Raw genomic sequence first — 20,542 nt, 5'->3', positions numbered from 1 at the left:
AAAAAAAAATATGGTAAATTTCAGAAGAGAAATTATCCACATTTCTTGCAGGAAATAACCAGTATTTTTGGGCAAGCTCTAGTTAAATCACATGGAGGTCTTTAAATCCATAGGTTAACAGCCTCCCTAGGGATGTGCTCTAGGTAATCCACTGGTAGAGATGGGAGAATAACTCTTTTATTGGTTCCCTGGCAGCTTTAAAAAACAAAAAACAAAAAAAAACTTTGTTTTGTTTCAGGTCAACTGAAAACTGAAATTTTTCCACTATTTTTGATTAACTGAAAATTCAGACACAAGACAGTTTGGAGTCAAAAAGTGTTTCACTGAGCAGAAAACAGCAATTCACCCCCCAGCCCAACATCCTAATAGTTAGGGCCCTCACCTGGCATTTAGAAGACCCAGGTTTAAACCCCACCCCACTTCCTAACCACCAGGCTGTTTGCTGTTCTGGGATAAGTTTCCAGAAGCTGCTTCCCTTTGTATAAATATTCACCGAGCCACCGAGCGAGAAGGGGGTCTAGTCTGGTAGTTACGGCACTCACCTGGGTCAGGAGACACTTGGGTTCCAGGTCCTGCTCCGATGAATGTTTAATTGATACTAAGTGGAACAGCTCCTGCAGGAGAGACGGAGACCCCCACCCCAAAATAACCAATAGCTTAGTGCCCAGAGCACTCACCTCTGATTGGGAGACCTGGTTTCGAGTCTGTGCTCCAGGTGGTTGCCCTAATCGCTGGATATAAGGGGGAAGGGATAACTCTGCCTTTTCCTCAGATTTGTGAATGGTGCCTAAATCCCCTTGTGAACCTCTCCCCCCACCCCGCATTAAAAGGATAATTCCTTTCACTGCAGGAATTAGTGTGTGAAATTCTACGGCCTGTGCCAGGCAGCAAATGATCACAGGGGTCCCCTCCTGGACCTAGGCCTGAGATCACTGCTTAACTTTATACACGCTGAGCAGGCCCATTGAACAAGCCTATTCACATGCATAATGTTAAGCATCGGCTTGAGATTTCTGCAGGATCCAGGCCTTAGACTCTTGTGAATCACAGCATATAAATTTAGTAGTCGGCAGATTCAACCTTTGCATAAGATGGAGTCAAATACTGACATAGATTCAGTAGGTTTTCATCTTCAGCTTTACAGCACCTGTGTTTGTTAACCACAACTGCCAGCACGCTGGCTTTCCTACAGTGACAATGCTGGATGGAGCTGGCTGCTGGGATAAGGTCTGGAAGCGTAGTGGGAAAGCTTCTGCTGCTGAAGACATAGGTAGCTACATAGTGGAACCCCATTACACATGTGCCTTCTTCAAGAATGTCTCTTGTCCTCATGCGGAGTCATGAGATACGAAAGCTCTCTGATTCTGGCAGGGAACGGCCATCAGCTTCTGATCAAGGAAGTGATCAGAACAATTTGTAGACAAGATTATTAATATTCAGCAAAATATAAAGTCTGTTACACACTCACCCATAAAAGTTGCTTGTATTTATGAAGAGGAGGGATATATTGCCACCTAGTGTCTAGTCAATAAAATCTACAAGACTCATTTTAACATCTTTGGTATCAACCTGTTTCTTCAAACCTATCAGTGACTAAAAGAAATGTGACCCCCTAATATTTATCATCCTGAAAGAAAATGGCAAACAGAGCTAAAATAGAACTTGCTTGAGAAGCTGGCTGCACAGTACATCTGACGAAAGAACAATTAGGACAAGGAGAAAGATTAAGTCTCAGCCGTTACTGGGCCCTTTAGAAAAATCTGTCAAGTGAAGCAAGGTCAGATACACACACAAAACAGAAATGACAATTCACGTTTACAATTTTATCTACATTTGTGTTGGCTTTGTAACTCACAACTAATGACCCAGCTAAGCCTTCCTGGCGTGCGCCGTACAGATGCAACTGTCACTGGAGGTCAATGAGAGAATTACATCATGACATGGGGGAGAATGTGACCCTCTGTCTAGCCAGATAGGATTGAGGGACGTACTTCTCCATAAGCAATGAAGTCTACCATAAGTTAATCACGCTATAAATTAAATATTTAGTACTGTGCTTACAAGACACGGACAAATGAAGTCTTTTGGCACCCTAACTTACCAGTGTACTGTCTTTGCTTGCTGATTAAGTCAGTCAATAACAGGTACGTTTGTTGTTCATGTGGAATACAAGAGCCAGAAGGTGCTCGAGAAGATGGAGAAAAACAGGTCGAGAAAGTTCAAGAGGTTTCTTTCCTGGCAAGCAGTCTCTGGAATGTGCATTCACCAGGAGCAATTCTCCTTCACACCCTGCTCATTGCCTTACATTGATGTGCAATGTCCAGAGGGGATGAGCTGGGACGTACAGGGTGGGAGCAGTACATTCTGCTATGCCAGGGTCCCCTTCCACGGAACCTTTGTAAGGTTTCTTACTGATTTTGTACTGGCTGTATGTTATTCATTAGCATGCATTCAAATCTACACTTAACTCAGTCACTCTGCAAGGCAGAACCATTCCAAAACAATTCAAGGAAATCTACATGAACTATGTGGGGAGAGCTGATATTTGGGGAAAGGGGAATAGGTAAGAGGCATATTCTGAAGTAATTGGGGATTTAGCATCAATATGCACGAGAATGTTCATAAAGCATAACATGCTGTATTGCCTAACAAGCAAAGCAGCAAGTTGGCAAGACAAACCAAATCATGTTTTCAAATTCTGATTCCTCACGTTAGCTTCTTTAAAAAAATCACTCTTGGACAATAAACTGGGACCAGTCCTGCTCGGATTCTTTTCCAGAGATCCGTTTATTTTTTCAAAACAAAACCAAATTTTAAACATAATTAGTCTAAGAACAAGTTGCCTAAATACAAATTCCCTGGCATCCTACTTTTATTGACATATTTCCTCTGAGCAGCCCAAAACTTGGAAGAGGTCGGAGAAGACTGAGAAAAAGTCTGCTTCAAAATAAAGTCAATATCAGCTTCTGTGAATAATCCAGGGCTCCATTAATGAGAGAGCATAAAGCCCAAGGGGCAATTTCCTCCTTCTCTACAGCAGAGTTTAATCTTATTTTCTGGAAAAACATGTTGTACATATAAAACTGAACAGGTTTGCAGCCTCCTCAATTCCGAGCTCTCCAATGAAACAACGTTCCGTCCCCCTTCCTCCCAAAGCACGGATGCAATGTTTGCGGGCTAGAGGTAGCTTCCTTCCAGTTATGGAACCGTTCCTTTCATCTGCAGAGGATTCTAGAATGAAAACCACAATCAGCAACATTCAAACACTAATCATAAATGTCGTTTGACTAGACTGATTGGCTGTATCTGCTGAAAGCCTGGTTGATTCTCAGACACTTGTGATTTATGACTGACGTTACTGGCTCTGAAATAATTCTGTATTTATTCACAGCTCAATACACAGCGCACAGTAAGAGTGAAGTTCCCACAATATTCCTTCACCAGCCTCACCCGTGGCCTGAAAGGGAATCCCATCTCTAAATGTTATGGACTCCAATCTAGCCTTTATTTACTCTTGTAGTCCACCGAGTAACTTTCCATTCACTAGTATTTATACCCATCATATACTTATAGATAGTTCCCACCTTAGTTCGCCAAGATACAAGTGATTCAACTCTATTCAAAAACCGTTAATACTCCCAGATCCATGATCATTTCTGTTCTTCTTTGTTTACTCCTTTCTAAATTGGTCAATAGCTTTTTGCGATCAAGGTGCCCAGAAATGAATGCAGGTACACCTGAATGTCACCCCCTTACTCTGACATATTTGTACAAGAAGCCACTACAATGTACTACAAACCCCTACCTAATTTGCTGTCCCCCATCACACCCAGGTCTCTTCAGCATTACGGCTTCTCTGCTTTCTTCTGCTCGCTGAATTTTTGGGTTTAAAGCATTAGCTGGCACTTTTCTAATCCATTTGATATTTTTTGTCTGTTCTTCTAATCTGAGTCTTTTTGTGGTGGTTACTGATCCTCACATCACCTAGCTTTTCACCTTATTCTAGATTAACATGGTTCAGTCTTCATCATCATATCCAAACTCTGCACCAGTCATTGGATTTTTCCTTCAGCTGTACATTCTCATTTAACAAGACTCGAAGAAGAGCTCTGTGTAGCTCAAATGCTTGTCTCTCACCAATAGATGATCCAATAAAGGATATTACCTTCCCCCACCTTGGCTCTCGTTTGTAGTCTTTCAGCTAGTTTTCACTCCAGATGATACTGTTCTTCTCCAAGTATTTTTGTACATTTTGGACAGACATTAAAAATGTGCCACTTAAATTCAGTTATATCACACATACTACGCCACTTTTATTCTCTAGTTTTATAATTCTACCTAAAAAGCCATCAAGCGTGTCAGGCAGGATTTGTTCTTTAGATCAACAAGCAACATGGGTTACTCACGATTCTATGAAGCCCTGCCCCCCATTTCAATATCCAACTGCTCATAACGCCACAACATATGGAACTGTTTGCAGTTACAAGTGGTAGCGTTGGAGACGTTCACGAAGATGCACTGAGGACCAAGATGATGTTCTATCCATTTGCCACACGCTGTGTCTCAGATAGAATTAACCCAGATTTAGAAGTACTCAGGCCCTAATCCCATTTAGGGTACATCTACACCAGGGGTAGGCAACCTATGGCACGGGTGCCGAAGGCAGCATGCAAGCTGATTTTCAGTGGCACTCTCACTGCCCAGGTCTTGACCACCAGTCCAGGGGCTCTGCATTTTAATTTAAATTTTAAATGAACCTTCTTAAACATTTTAAAAATCTTATTTACTTCACATACAACAACAGTTTAGTTATATATTATGGAAAGAGACCTTCTAAAAACGTTAACATGTATTACTGGCACGCGAGACCTTAAATTAGAGTGAATAAATGCAAACTCGGCACACCATTTCCGAAAGGTTGCCAACCCCTTGTCACGGAGTCCCCGGGCGATGCTCTGGAACTGCTCCCCACCAAGCCAGTCAGGACTTTGGGGAGCCTCCTTTCCCTTGGAGCAGACTTGTTTAGGGCAAGAAGCTCACACAGCTTTACCTTCTGGGTTTCTCCTTGGAGCATTCAGCATCCTCTGCCCCTCCATGCGCTTCCCACAGCGAGTCCACCCCAGCAGGGTCCTGGGGAAGCCACCGGGTTCTGCACCCCCACTTTGCAGTCAGACGTGACTCTCAGCCAGCCAGTAACACAGAGGTTTATTTGATGACAGGAACAGGGTCTAAAACAGAGCTTGTAGATACAGCGAACCGGACCCCTCGGCTGGGTCCATTCTGGGGGGCAGTGAGCCAGACCCCCAGGTCTGCCCTTCACCCTTGACCCCAGCCAGCTCCAGACTAACAGCCCCTCCCCAGCCCCTCCTCTCTGCTCAGCCCCTTTCCTGGGCCAGGAGGTCACCTGATCCCTTTGTCTCCAACACCTTCAGCTGGCACCTTTGCAGAGGAGGGGCCCAGGCCATCAGTTGCAAGGAGACAGAGTGTCAGGCATTTAAGTGCACTGGCCCTTTGCTCTACCAGATACTTAAGAACTGCCATGGGGACACTGAGGCACCAACACAGTATTCAGAGAAAACATTAAGAACATTTCCAGTTTGTCACACCCCTTATCTACACAACAAAAAACCCACATGGCAGTGAGTCTCCAAGCCCAGCTCAACATACTCTGCCTCATTGGGCTTAAGGTACTGGGCTAAAAATAGCAGTGTAGGTATTCTGGAGGCCAGCTCTAGCCTGAGCCCGGCCTCCAAGACTCTCCCCTCCAGCTGGTTTCTGAGCTTGGGCTCCAGCTCGATCCTGAATGTCTATTTTTAACACTGCAGTGCAGACCTGAGTCAGTTGACCCAGGCTCTGAGACTTGCTGCCAGGGGTGGGGTGGGGGTGTCTTTTTCTGCTGTGTGTATGTACCCTTACACTGAAAGTCAGGTTTAAAGGAAAAGCCATTGTCAAGTTCACTAGGAGTTAATCCAAATCTGTTCATGTAGTTCATGCAGAGTAAATGGTAATCAAAAAACAAAAGTAACGCATATGCAATGGCTGTTTTATCTTCTCTTAGTTCATAGCAGCCACGTTTCACATGTTACAGTTCCAGCAGCTATATCCACTTCAATCTGTTTAACAAGCCAATTACAATAACTCTTCGGTCACCACCCCACTCTGCAAGCTTTTAAAAATTAACTTCCTAGGATTTATTTATCTGAAATGATATGAAGGAGAACAGGTCACAATTTCCAACTCTAACCAAACCAAAACACAAAGCCCAAGAACTGGGAGCAAAACAGATACCTCGTAAAAACCACAAGGAGTCCTTGTGGCACCTCAGAGACTAACACATTTATTTGGGCATAAGCTTTCGTGGGCTAAAGCTTATGCTGAAATAAATGTGTTGGTCTCTAAGGTGCCATAAGGACTTCTCGTTGTTTTTGCTGATACAGACTAACACAGCTACCACTCTGAAACCAGATACCTCACAGGCAGACGGAGGGAAAGGCCAAGTTACAGCAAGAGGCGTCTTTTTTGCAATATCTTATCAGAACACAAAATATTTTGCATTTTTAAACCCTCTTCCGTCAAATGGCCGTAAAGCACTTTACAAATGTTTCACACGTAAGTCCAGTTCCATTTCAAGGCTACGCAAGGCATTTAGGGCCTGCTGTGACGCCAAACAACGTCAGCAGGAGCAGGACGAGGCCATTCGTTAACTCAGACAGTCTGTGCAGTCGCTATCCCCATTTTGCAGGTCAGAAAGTGAAATCCCGGAAAGGTCACACAAGCCGGTAGCTGGACTGGGAGTTTCCAGACTTGTATTCTGGCACTTCACATCACTAGCCCACCCTCCCTTCAAACCAGGTCAGTACGTCCTTCACTACTGCAACATTGTCTAGCTCAGACTGAACCATCGGGGGGTTGATGAGAGATTGAAATATGCAACGTTCTGAAGCCAAACTTAAACCACTTGTGGGTTCAGGAAGGTGGTCCAGCTCTCAGCTGCGTTGGAAATCCAGCACAGGGTTGACGATATGTCATACCACTGCCTGAAAGGAGGTGGCGAGACCAAGGAATGAGAAGGAGAAAAATCTTCATATATCAATCACTCTCTCAATTGCTAATCTACTGGCTCCGAATGCCAGTCAGTCATTTACCGAACCTGCAGCGCAAACTCTTATCGGCTATGACAAAGGTACGATAGATGTTTTTAGATAAGGTATTCTGCAGTAGTCTGTACTGTATTAGAGCAAAGCATCTCTCGACCATGCTACTGCTGTTCTATGCCTTCTATGTTATGGACATAGATTGCTCTTTTCATAGGTCTCTGATAGGCGTATTTAATGATAATCACTTGATGTTTCCACTGGCTGTTAGCTGTGACTTGGGGTGTCTAGCTGGATGTAAAAACTGCATCTACTGAGGCTTCTTGTGCACCACAAGGGGGAAAAAAGGATCAAACTGAGAATTTTCTATGATCATGGTTATTTGAAGTAATAAAGTCTTTACATGGAGCTAATTAAAAATATTCAAGCTGCAACCCTGAAGGCATTTCAAGGAGTGTTTGATCAGTTCATCTCTTTCATTTCCACCTAATGGCTCCACAATCACCAAGGAAGCAGAGGGGGACTCTCTGACCTTGAAGATGAGAAGGCCTGGACTGCATTCAAGGGGCTGCTGCTCCAGCAGGTAGGAGAACTACATGCCCCAGCTAGGCCATCCGTTCAGTATTTCTCGCCTTCCTTTAAAAGCCGTTTGGCAAGAACTACCCAAAAATCAACACAAGCATACGCTTTCATGCTCAGAGATAAGTTGGTTATCGCTGGCTAGTTTAATTCACAGGCTTCAGGAAGACAACAGTCAGCCATGAATTTATAGCTAGAAAATGACATTTCACAGGTCATTTAAAAATCACAATTGCCTTTATTCTGCATTTAACACAACAGTTAACAGGTAGCATTTAACTAATACTTTCAATTATTTTAAGCAGCCTGGTGCCTGCAGAGTCAGATCAGCAGCAACGCAGCAGGGCTGCTAAGAGAGAACAGAGGTTGCTCCTCTAGCGCTGCTTCCCTGCCAGCCTTTCCTAAGGGAGTGGGAAAAGCAGGGCTGAACAGACATCACTTACACAAGAGCTGGGGCTCTTCCAAAAATACGCAGGCGTGGAATCTGGAAAATAAACGCTGCACACTTCTTGACAAGGGATCAACCCAATGGTGAGAGCCCCTGCTCTTTAACCCTCATTAATTCAAGGCTCTACACAGCCTTAAACATAAGACGAGCCTGAGCTTTTAAACTAAAGAAAAAACACTTCTCCAGGAGGGTAAGACTAAAGCTACTTTTATAAAGAGAACAAGCCAGCACGTTCTCTCTGTTTGAGGCAGAACGCATCCAATTTCAACAGGGACTTCAGCTGAAAATCTGATGATATAATATAGCCCAGGATTGTTAGGGCAGTGGTTCTCAAACGTTTGTACTGGGGACTCCTTTCACACAGCAAGCTTCTGAGTGCGAAGCCCCCCTTTATAAATTTAAAAACATTTCTATATATTTAACACCATTATAGATGCTGGATGCAAAGCAGAGTTTGGGGTGCAGGCTGACAGCTCACGACTCCCCATATAATAACCTCTTGACCCCCAAGAGGTCCCAACTCCCAGTTCGAGAAGCCCTGTGTTAGGGTGTGTGTTTGTTTGCCATCCTCTTCCCAGCCTTTTCAAGGCTGACATTCAGGTCAACATGGCACCTTTCATGCTCAAGCTCTAGAGAAGCATTCCACAAGGTACAGCCAAAGCTTCGTAACTGTATGTGCACCAGTGATGTACTGTGCTCTTCAAGGTCATGGCTCAGATCTCCAGACCAGCCATATTTAAAAAGGAACACAGCTGGCTTGTCTGAAGTTAGCAGGAGTTTTCTTCACGACTTCTCTCTCCTTTTGAATTCTACTGTCTAGATACACAAACTGAGGAACTCAAAGTAGCCACTTCTGGAAAACCCACAGGCTTGAGAGAAGGCAACAAAGTATCTGGTAGGAATGTGCAATAGCTCAGTCTAAAAATTAGAAGCTGCTTGTCCAATTGCCATGTGGTTTAAGGCTCTTATTGATTACATCTGATTAAGTAATTGAATCAGCCGGGAGTCCTGTTCTAGAGACAGAAAAGGTACTCACAGCTGGGGGGCCTGGGATGCAAGATGCCTGCAATTACTGGCCTCAAGTAGTGATGGCTGACAGGGCTGCAGCTGCTTTAAGTTTCAGACCTGTCCTTTAGGATACACCCTCAGGAAATACACTACACACGGTTCAAGGTGGCAATTTAGATTTTTGCTGCCATTTGCTGTTTCGACACAAAGTTATTTTTTTCTCATCAAGTCTGTTTAAGCTGAAGATTTTCCCCTTGAGAAAGAACTAAATTTATATGCTCACCGCCCCAAACCCCACTCCAGAAATGTGCAGTTCTGGCATGACTTCCTCATATATATTCCAACACAGTAGGAGCAGGATATTAGAAAGGGAAGAAAGCGGTTTAACAAATTTCTCTCTTCCTGGTGAAGTGTCACCATCAATCTAAAAATCACATTAGCTAAAAACATGTACTTTGTTATTATCAGAATGTATTGAATCAGGAAGGGTTAAGGCAGAAGGAAAGGAATGGAGCATGGATTTCACATGGTACCTTATGGTCAGACCCGAAATGCCCACTCAAGCTCTCATTAAAAATCAGAAGTTTTTAGTTCTTATGGCTGTAAGGTCAGCTGCCCCCACATAAACCTGAATGCTAACCAGCCCAAGTCTGGCATTCCAGAGCCTGCAGCCAGCAGAGCGAAACTGAAGAGACAAACAACTTTTCCACTACTGCCAAATAATTCTTAGCAGCGGTGCTGCTAGACAGAGCCCCAAAGGCAGGCTTTGTTCAAGGAGTCCCCCCTCACCCCCATCTCCTCCACAGCACAGGTTGAGATCAGAGCAGGGTAAGAGAGAGCCCTTCGCATCAGCCAGGCAGGAGGGTGGGGAGAAGTATAGCAGGCAGAGACTCCCTCCCACCTCCATCAGGAGTGCTGGGTAGGGAGGCCTCATGCTGAGAGACCAAACTCAAAGAGTCGTTATCGACAGCTCACTGGCAAGCTCTAACGGAGTCCTGCAGGAGTCAGTCCCAAGTCTGGTACTACTGAACGCTTTCATTAATGACTTGGATAACGGATGGAGAGTGTGCTGCTAAAATTTGCAGATGATGGCAAGCTGGGTGGGGTTGCAAGCACTCTGGAGGACAGGATCAGAATTTAAAATGATCTTGACAAATTGGAGAATTAGTCTGAAATGAACTAGATGAAATTCAATAAAGACAAGTGCGAAGTACTGCTCTTAGGATGGAAAATCCAAAACGCAGTTATAAAATGGGGAATTAACTGGCTAGGCGGTAGCCCTGCTGAAGAAGATCTGGGGGTTCTAGTGGATCACAAATTGAAGCTGAGCCAAAAATGAGACTGATGCATGGGCAAAAAAGGCCAATATTCTGGGAGTGTATAAACAGGTGTCACACGTAAGATGCAGGAGGTAGCCATCCTGCACTACGTGGCAGTGGTGAGGCCTCAGCTGGAGCACTGTGCCCAATTCTGGCTGACATGCTTTAGGAAAGATGTGAATAAATTCGAGAGCATCCAGACGTGAGCAACAAAAGCGATAAAGGTTTAGAGAATCTGACCCATGAGGGAGGATTAAAAAAAACTGGGCATGTCTAGTCTTGAGAAAAGCAGACAGTATTCAAATATGTTAGGGCTGTTCTACAGAGGACAGTGATCGATTATTCTCCATGTCCACTGAAGGTAGACATGGCAAGGGAGACTTAGGTTTGATATTAGCAAAAACTTTCTAACTCTTAAGGGTAGCTGAGCTCTGGAATAGGCTTCCAACAGAGGTTGTGGAATCCCTATCATGGGAGATTTTAAGAAGAGATTGGATGAACAGCTGTTAGGTCTGGTCTAGGTTCACTTGGTCCTGCCTCAGCAGGAGGGGCTGGACATGAGGATGTCTCAAAGTCCCTTCCAAACAATATAGTTCTATGACTGTTTCAGGTACCTACTAGCTAGATGTCTACATTAAAGATGGTAAACCGAGCATGGTCCAGGGCCAGTATCCTGATAGAAATCGCAGAACCTCTTCCTTACCACAACCCCTTTTTAGAGGGAGAGGAAACAAGAAAGATGAAGCGGACTAGGACCTTTCACCAGGGTATTGTATTTGAATTTCTCTAGTGCTACAGGCCTGTCATTTGTACCACTCCATGGGGACAAGACCTGAAGATTACCAACTCAACTCCTTGCACAAATATTGATGTGAAGCAGCATAACAAATTTGTACTTTTTTTGGCAACAAAATTATCACATTCCAATAGAGCAAAACACCAAAACTTATCCAGAGCAGTAACGTTACTGGAGCACACGCTACAGCCTAATGCTCTTATTCACGTCCTTGTTAGACACCATCTCCTCTATGCCTTCTTCCACACGGCCCCTACACACGCTCTCTCCCTGAATTGATCCACAAGGCCCCTGCCTCATCCTCATTCTTCAAGGCTCTAGTTCACTTATCTAAAACAAACCCCACTAATTTGGTGATCTCCTTCCCCTAATTTTGGTCTGTCCATTTGTTGTATACTGAGAGTGCCTCAGGAGACGGACTGACCTGCCTTGAAGATCTGTGAAGTGCCCGTTAGAGACACTGCCATAGCTACAGCACTGCTCTGCAAACCAGAGAGAAGGGCTGGGATCTGAAGAGAAAAGAGTTGCAAAACAACCCTAATAAATCTTTTTTCCTTTTTCTCCTTATGGAGGCTTTTCCCAGCAGGGGTGATGGCTTCAGGTATAACTTAATTAGGCTTCTTGTTATTTACAGCTGCACTCAGCTACTTCACAGAACTTCCTTCTTTATCTGGGAAACCCCCACGGGTGGGTATTTTGCACCTGCTAAAGGAACATGCACAAATGGTAGTGTCTAAGATGTGCAGCTCTGTACCATGAGTCCACATCACACAGGCATGAGGCATTTTTAGTTTAAATCTCAGCTACAAAACGGGGTGGGGTAGGAGGGGAGCAGCAAGTCACTGTTCGCTCAAAGCCTGGAGTTGTCCCAAGTCAGGAGTTTTGACTGTATTATGCTCATACTTCTCTGTTCATTCGCAAGTCATTAGGTCAGTTTAATTGGCACCAGCCACTGGTTCTAAACCCAGTTACAGTCATTTCTACCTGGCGACCCAATCCCAATGTGGCAGCTAAGTCTCGCCAATTAATAGCAGGCCTAGCAATCTGGAGCCGTTCCTAAAACCTCGCTGTTTGACCTCAGGAGTCACAGTTTCCTGCTGTAATTTCAGCGGTGCTTGTTGTCATTGGAACAGCTCTAAGCGCTGAGCCTGTTTCTCGCTGGTGTACGACAGTTAGAGCATATGTTAGAGGCAAGCTTTCAACTCTGGCCCAACTTAGTACAAGGAGTCATCCTTCCGGAATGAAACTATCCTCCCCCTGCCCCCTGCGCACGCAGACATTTCTAGGGAGCCTGCTCCACACTTCACAGAGCAGCACATGAAACAAGGATTTCTCTAGTTCCCTGTTGGCTACACAAGGCTCCGTAGGACAATGCACGGATACAAAATTCCATCCCAGCACTGTGAAGCAGAAATCTTTCCATATTAACAGTCCAGGCTTCACAATACAGCAGTGAACTCTGGCAACCCAGCATTCCCCCCTGCACACACACACACACACACACACACTCTTACCTACCTCAAGTTTACAGATAATGGCCCCTCACCTATGTACAACCCCACACATACCATGCATGTGCACTGATCATATGCACACATTAAATCCCCTCACCTGAAGTATGCAGGTGATGGGGGTGTGTGGCTGTGAGAGAGACAGTTACTTCTTCCGTTACTAGTGTCCTTCGAGATGTGCTGCTCATGTCTATTCCACAGTAGGTGTGCGTGCTCGCCCTGTGCACCAGTGCCAGATGTTTTTCCCCTAGCAGTACTTGTAGGGCGGAGAGCCCCCCGCAACCCCTGGCGTGGCACCTGCCTTGCGCGGTATAAGGGGAGCTGTGCGCTCCCCCCCACCCTCAGTTCCTTTTTGCCAGACAACTCCAACAGAGGGGAAGGAGGGTGAGATATGGAATAGACATGTGCAACACATCTTGAAGAATACCAGTTATAGAGAGGGTAACTGTCTTTTCTTCAAGTGATTGCTCATGTATTCCACAGTAGGTGATTCCAAGCTACATCTGTTGGAGGTGGGTAGGCGTTCACAAGTTCCCAGGATGGAGGATGGCTCTGCTGAACCCAGCGTCACCCCTGCTTTGGGGAATGATCACATAGCGTGAGGTGAACGTTTGAACTGAAGACCACGTGGGGGCCCTACAAATGTCCTGGATGGGGACGTGGGCCACAAAGGCAGCTGACGAGGCCTGCGCCCGAGTCGAGTGTGCCTTCACAATAGGTGGCGGGGGAACACCCGCCAGTTCATAAACAGGAACAGATGCACGAAGTGATCCAATTCGACAGCCTCTGAGTGGAAATCGGCTGGCCCCTCACACGCTCAGCTGAGGCGACCAACAGTTGCAAGGACTTTCTGAGCAGCTTAATCCGCTCGAGGTAGAAAGCCAGAGTCCGCCGCACATCAAGTGTGTGGAGACAGCGCTCCTCACTCGACGCATGGGTCTTAGGGCAGAGGACCGGTAGAAAAATGTCCTGACTCATGTGGTAGGCAGAGACCACCTTCAGGAGGAACATGAGGTGCGGGTGGAGCTGGACCTTGTCCTTATGAAAGACCCTGAAAGGAGGCTCGGAAGTCAGGGCTCTGAGCTCTGTGACTTGCCTGGCTGACGTTACTGCAAACAGGAAGACCACCTTCCACGAGAGGTGAGACCAGGGGCACATGGTTAGCGGTTCATACGGGGGCCCCGTGAGACACATCAACACCAGGTTTATGTCCCACTGTGGGACTGAGGGTCAAGAATACAGAAAAAGACTGTCCAAACTCTTAAGGAACTGGCCAGCCATAGCATGGGAAAATACTGTGTGCCCTTGCCGATATGGCTGCCAGGTGCACCCTGACCGATGAGGGTGCCAAGCCCTGGGTCCTCAAGTGGAGCAGGTAATCAAGGATAAGCTGGATTGGAGTCGTCACCGGGGAGATCCCCTGGTCCACCACCCACCTAAAAAATCGAGACCACTTCGCCAAATAAGCACGGCGAGTGGAGGGCCATCTACTTTTGAGGAGGTCCGAGCATGTCCGTTCCTCTCCACCTAACCACTGAGCAGCCATGCTGTGAGATGAAGAGTCGCTAGGATGGGGTGTAGGAGGCGGCCTTGGTCATGAGAGAGCAGGTCCAGGTGGAGTGGCAACGGCCACAGTGGAGGGTCTTGTACTAATGTTGCCTGGGCCCTGCTGGAGCAATCAGGAGGACCCAGGCCTTGTTCGACCTTATCTTCTCCAGGACCCTGATGATTAGGGGGAATGGGGGGAAGGCGTAGAGAAGCCAGAGTGACCAGGACAGGAGAAAGGCATCAGAGATAGCGCCCCTCCCTAGCCTCCCCCCCCCCCCCCGGAGCAGAACTGGGGGCATAGCCGGTTCTGCCGAGTCACGAATAGGTCCACCTGGGGAGTTCCCCACCTTTGGGAGAGCCAGTGGGCCACTTCCGGGTGGAGAGACCACTCGTGTTGTGAGGAAAGTCCCTGCTCAAGCAATCCACCCTCTCGTTCCGGGCACCCGGCAGGTGGAAGACCTTCAGGTGGATGTCATGGGCTATACAGATGTCCCACAGTCTGAGGACTTTGCAGCAGGGGATCGGGACTCTCCTTGCTTGTTGATATAGAACATTGAGTCCACGTTGTGCGTGAGGATCCTGACTATCTTGCCCTCTAGGTGCGAGCAGAAGGCCATACACGCCAGCCGCACAGTCCTGAGCAACTTGACGTTTACATGTAGAATCAGGTCTTGAGCCGACCACACACCTCGGGTCTGAAAGTTCCCCACATGGGCCCCCCAACCCAGGTCCAACACATCAGACACCAGCTCCAATGATGGGGCCCTGTCACTGAACGGGACCCCTTGGGGCTTACTGTTTGGGACGGACCACCACCATAGGCAGGCAATCACAGAATCCGGCACAGTGAGGACCTTGCCCATCCTGTCCATGGCCTGGGAGAACTTCAAGGCCATCCAAAGCCTGAGTCTGGCGTGATGGCCCACGTACATGCAAGCCGACCTGTGACCCAAGAGTTCCAGGTAAACCCTGGCTGTTGTGACCAGGAACCTTGTGACTGAGTCTATGAGATCTTTCAGTCTTGAACCTGTCTGGTGGGAGAGAGGCCCTGGCCGATTCTATGTCCAGAAGTGCCCTGATAAACTCTATGTGTTGGATTGGGACTAACGTGGACTTGGTGTTGTTTACCAACAGGCCCAAGGAGGTGCATATGGACAGGAAGAGCACCACATGATCCCTCACCTGTGACTGGGAGGTGCCCTTGACAAACCAATCGTCCAGATAGACGGTGAGGGGATCCAGATATTCCCCTGAGGAAGGCCGCTACCACTGACATGCATTTTGTAAACACCCTGGGGACAGTGGACAGAGCAAATGGAAGGACCGTGAATTGGTAATGATTCTGTCCCACCACAAAACAGAGGAAGCTAATGTGCCCTCCAATATGTGGAAGTATAAGTCCTGCAGATCAAGGGCAGCGTATCAGTCCCCGGGATCCAGGGAGACCATGCAGAACTTGAGTTTCACCTCAGGCTCGGAGGTCCAGGATGGACCTGAGCCTTCCTTTCGCCTTTGGTATGAGGAAACACAGGAGTAATACCCCTTGCCCATGAATTCCTCGGGCATCACCTCTATTGCTCCTAGCCCTAGGAGCTGCCCCACCTCCTGCTCGAGCAGAGCTTTGTGCGAGAGGTCCCCCAAGAAGAACAGGGGCAGGGGTGGATGAGCGGAGAGGAAGTAAACTGGAGGGTGTAGCCCCAGGAAATGGTATGGAGGACCCATCAGTCAGAGGCTAGCCTCGACCATTCTGGAAGCAAAGCACACCACCGGTTGGAGAAGGGAAGCTTTATGGGGACTGGATCCCTGATGAAGACTGGTCGGGTGCCCTCGAGCATCCTGTCAAAAAGGCCTTTTCTCTGCCTCCTTGCCCTTGGAGGACCCAGGCAGAGACTGCCTCTGAGGGCATCTCTTATAGTCCCGCTGCTTCTTATGGGAGGCCTTGGTGGGAGCCTGCTGCGGCTTGAATTTAGGTTTTGCCGGAGCCGGGAAATAGAGTCCCAGACTCTGGAGGGTTGTGCGGGAGTCTTTCATGCCATGCAGCCTCAGATCTGTTTCCTTTGCAAATAAAGCTTTCCCATCAAATGGAAGATGCTGCATGAAAGACTGTGCCTCGCTGGACAGCCCAGAGAGGAGCCAAGATGCCTGTCTTGTGGACACTGCGGAGGCCACTGATCGTGTGGCCGTGTCTGCAGCATCTGAGGCTGCCTGCAGGGATGCCCTAGCAGTCGCTGTCCCTTCCTCCAGTAGCGCCTTAAATGCCTACCTACTGCGCTCCTGGAGGGAGTCCTCAAATTGAGGCAGGGAGCCCCACAGATTCAATTTGTACAGGCCCAGGAGAGCCTGATGGTTCAGCACTCATAACAGGAAGCTCAAAGATTAATTAATTTTTTCCTTTTGAAAAAAAGAGTCCAGTCTCTGAGAGTTTGTTCTTTGGGGTTGGCTGACGCTGCCGTTCCCTATGGTTGACCGACTTGTCCACCAAGGAGCTGGGGGCCAGGTGAGTATACAAGTACAGGGGGTACAAAGTACTTATGTTCTGCCTTTTCAGAGATGGGGGCCAAAGAGGCCAGTGTTTGCCACAGGCATTTGAAATCTTAACCACCCTTCAAGGAGAGGCAAGGTCACCATACCCAGTGCCGATGGGTTAAACAGGGAGTCCGAGGCTCCTCTGTCTACTCTGCCTGGAGGTGCAGGCTTGCTGCCACCCTCATTAAGAATTCTTGGTGGGTCCTGAGGGACACAGAGGTGTGTAGCCACACATCGACTCCTCCAGGCGGGGAGAAGAGGCCAGCGCAGTGCTCTGGATGTCCACCACCTGATCAGACTCTGGGCATGGTGCCACTAGTACCATTCGGCTGGCCATGCCACTGCACCTGCTGTGGCACGGGCAGGGTCAGCTGTCCAGGCTGGCATAAGATCTGCTACTGTCCCTGGACTGGGAGAAGTGGTGGGGCCGGGATCTATGACAGCCACAGGACTGCAATCTCGACATGGACGACTGGTACCAACAGTAATAGTTGCTTCGCGAACAGCCTCAACAGGCAGACCTACGATTGTGAGACACCAGCGATCGATGCCTGAAGCTGCAATGTCTTGGCGGAGACTTGAAGCAGGTGTTTGAGCGGGAACTGCGTCGACGATTGTGTCGTGATCAACTGCAGTACCCTCTCCAAGACGAGGACTGATGGCAACGCCTGCCGTGGTCCTGTCGATATTCACTCCTTGAGGATGAGCGGTGCTGCAAGTCCCAGCCGGTCGGAACCCAGCCAGACCATCTGGCTGGCGTCAAGGGTGATCCACCTTGATTCTGCCCCAAGCGGCAACTAGTATCAGGAACATTCCCGCGACCAAGACCGGTACTGGGCCAGAGGCAGCTGCGGGGATCCCAGTGATGGCTTGTGTCTGCAGCGCAGGGCTGACATTGCCGGCACTCCAGGCATTGGCATGGACTTGACACCCTGGGCTGCCTGGAAGGTTTCAGGCACGGAAGGCATCCAGACATCCAGAGAGGCCTGTTCCGAAGGCGTCCGACTACTCCGCTCTACTTGAGTTGGAGGCCTGGGGCCCGGTGGGGATCAAGGACTGCCCGACATGGGCCTAGCCTCTGTCCCAGATTTCCCTTAGTGCTGCTAAGAAGATTGAGTCTTCCTGGCCTTCTTGGCATGCCCCGTGGATGGGGGAATGGTGTCGACTGGTCAATGGTACCAGAGGGTCTCTGTGTGCTGATGCCGCGGTGCCAGGTACCAGTTCCAAGTGGCATGCCGGGGTTGGGGCCAGAGACAACTCCATGATGATGGCCCGGAGCCTAGTCTCCCTTTCTCTTTTGGACCGAGGATTAAACGACTTGCAAATCTTGCACCTTTCGCGGATATGGGTTTCTCCCAAGCAGCGCAAACAACCTGCGTGTGGGGTGCTCCTTGGCACAGAACGTCTGCAAGAGCTGCACGACTTAAATCGGGGGTGGGGGGCACGCTCTGGCCCAGGCTCACTTACTAACTAAACAGCTAACTGACTACAGGTACTAATGCTGAACAAACAAACAGTTCTGGGGACAAGCTACAGCAAAGCTGGAGCGGAGCAGTTCCAACGCACCTTTACTGGCAGCAAGAAGGAATTGAGAGTGGGGGATGCAGCTCCCCTTATACCATGCCAGGCAGGCACCGCTCCAGGGGTCGCGGGGGGCACTCTCCCCTACAGGTACTGCTAAGGGGAAAACCTTCCAGCAGCAGTGCACACGCCAAGCATGCACACCTATTGTGGAATAGAGATGAGCAATCACTCGAAAAAGAAGTTCTGATTGTACAATAGTCGTGCCCTGAAGTGGGATAAGACAAACAACTGGGGCACCTACTTTTAATGGGCAAAGAGTCAGGCCCTGTCTGTCTTTGCCAGAAGTTAACTCACTATGGAAAACAGGCACCTCACTTAACAATTCGTGCTCTCTTAAATCTTCATTGTCAGTCTCCTCCCTTTCTTCCAGCGTGGAATTCAAGGTTGTGCTAGGAAGAGGCGGTAGACACGAGCGCACATGTTCAGTTTCTCTGCTTTCCCTGCAACCCTCAAAAAATCCTTGAGATGGGCAAATCCCACCACCATTTGCAATTCAAGAGGCAAGTCCCACAAAATCAGTTTTACAGCTTTTATTTTCCATTCCGTACACTTATTTGCACTTTGCCTGAGCTGCAACATGCATGTGCGATGAACAAGAATTTTAAAACGCTATTTAAAAAGCCTAGGAGTCTTGGTGTTGACTAACTGAACTGATGATGGTGCCCAGAATTTTGCTGATCCCAGCTGCTGCTCCTATCAGAATTCTAGAGGTGAGAATGTACTGAATTTTCAGCGCCCATGAGTAGCTGCTGTTGATGTCTGAGCTACCTGCATCACAGGTTACAGCTGCAACACAGTTCAGCCTGTATCTTCTTATGTCCAGAAGTCAGGTACTGTATACTCTGACCACGCTAAATAAACTCAAATGCTCACTTCTGAAACACTCTTCACACCTTGGGACAAGTCTGGATGGGGTGGAAGGAGAGAGAGGAGAGATTTATGCCAACCAGAACCTCCACAAAGAGTCTATTTGGAGCAAGACACTGCTTGTGGCAGCTAAAAGCACGTCCTACTTTACAATTCCTATCTGAGAGAGGAAAGGATCAATCTGCAGACCTGATCTGTGGCAACACCATGTAAACAGGCTTTCTGTTAGAGACTGATATTCCAAAAACACTCTTCCCTGAGGAGTTGTAGATGCCACGTAGCATATACTGAGTATTCCAGAGAGGCTGGATACGCTTAAATCATGTCTAGCTTGACTTGCACTAGGCAAGGATCAGGCAACAGTCCTGGACCAATGCAGAGTTGTTACAAAAACAAATGGAGGTAAAAAGTCAAATAAGCACTTCAGAAACCCGTCAGTGTTAAATGACTATTCTCAGCGAACACCCACACAGAGGTTCTCCATGTGAATCAGACCGATTGAGAGAAAAATCCAACAAAATGATAAAAAACTGTAGGTTTCCTTTGAATGCATCAGTTGATTCCAAAATGTTCACAGGAAGGAGACCCGAGATAAAATAATGAGACAGGCCCAATTACAGATTGGCTTAACAAACTTCAGACCGCAATCCCAAGTTAAGGCAGATCTTACCTCATTTCTGCATTAGTTCTGGATAACCATAGTTTCCTTTTGATAGTGTTTGAGCTAATTACAGCAGCAAGAGTTTTGGTTTGATCTTTATGTGGACTTATTTAACCAATGCTTTTTCATTCGCTGCCATGGCATGCTGAAGTGGCCTCGTGGTAGAGTGAACTGATACCCTTCAAGAACCTTGGCAGCAGCATGTACAATAGATTCTGTTGCAATGTCTCAGTGGATTGCGTGCAGTTTAAAGTTGTCGGGCGGAGGGGGTTAACAGGCCGTCTAGAATGGCAGTGATGGTACTAGTCCTAGGAACTTCACAGAACAAGAACTAGAGGATTTATGGGCTCTCATAACTTTCACAGCTTAAGCCTTGATGAATGACAAAGAGCTGCAGTGGCTGTAATAGAAGGAAAGCAGCCACTCCAACCTATTGCACGAGTCTGATTCAATATACACTTACCAAAGACCTGGCACCTACTGTTCAACACGCTACCCTTCTCAACCTCCTTGGGGAAAATGCTCTTCGCATTAACTGAGAGTCAGACTGGAAACAGGGGTGAAAGTAACTTACAGGACTTACTGGTACTGCAGGAGTCCT

General features: G+C 47.6%; 1 protein-coding gene across 1 annotated transcript in view; it reads right to left on the bottom strand.

Annotated features, from left to right (window-relative positions):
• Positions 1-2,791: 2,791 nt before the first annotated feature.
• The window catches only part of FKBP6 (FKBP prolyl isomerase 6), a 40,371-nt gene continuing 22,620 nt past the window's right edge, over positions 2,792-20,542 (bottom strand). The window contains exon 8 of the mRNA XM_030536610.1: positions 2,792-3,231. Coding sequence (XP_030392470.1) covers positions 3,199-3,231 — 33 coding nt within the window. The 3' untranslated portion in view covers positions 2,792-3,198. The remainder of the gene's footprint in view (positions 3,232-20,542) is intronic.

The sequence above is a fragment of the Gopherus evgoodei genome, chromosome 17 (genome assembly GCF_007399415.2).
Source record: "Gopherus evgoodei ecotype Sinaloan lineage chromosome 17, rGopEvg1_v1.p, whole genome shotgun sequence".
NCBI classification, from domain to species: Eukaryota; Metazoa; Chordata; order Testudines; family Testudinidae; genus Gopherus; species Gopherus evgoodei.
This window is presented reverse-complemented; position numbering and strand designations above follow the sequence as displayed.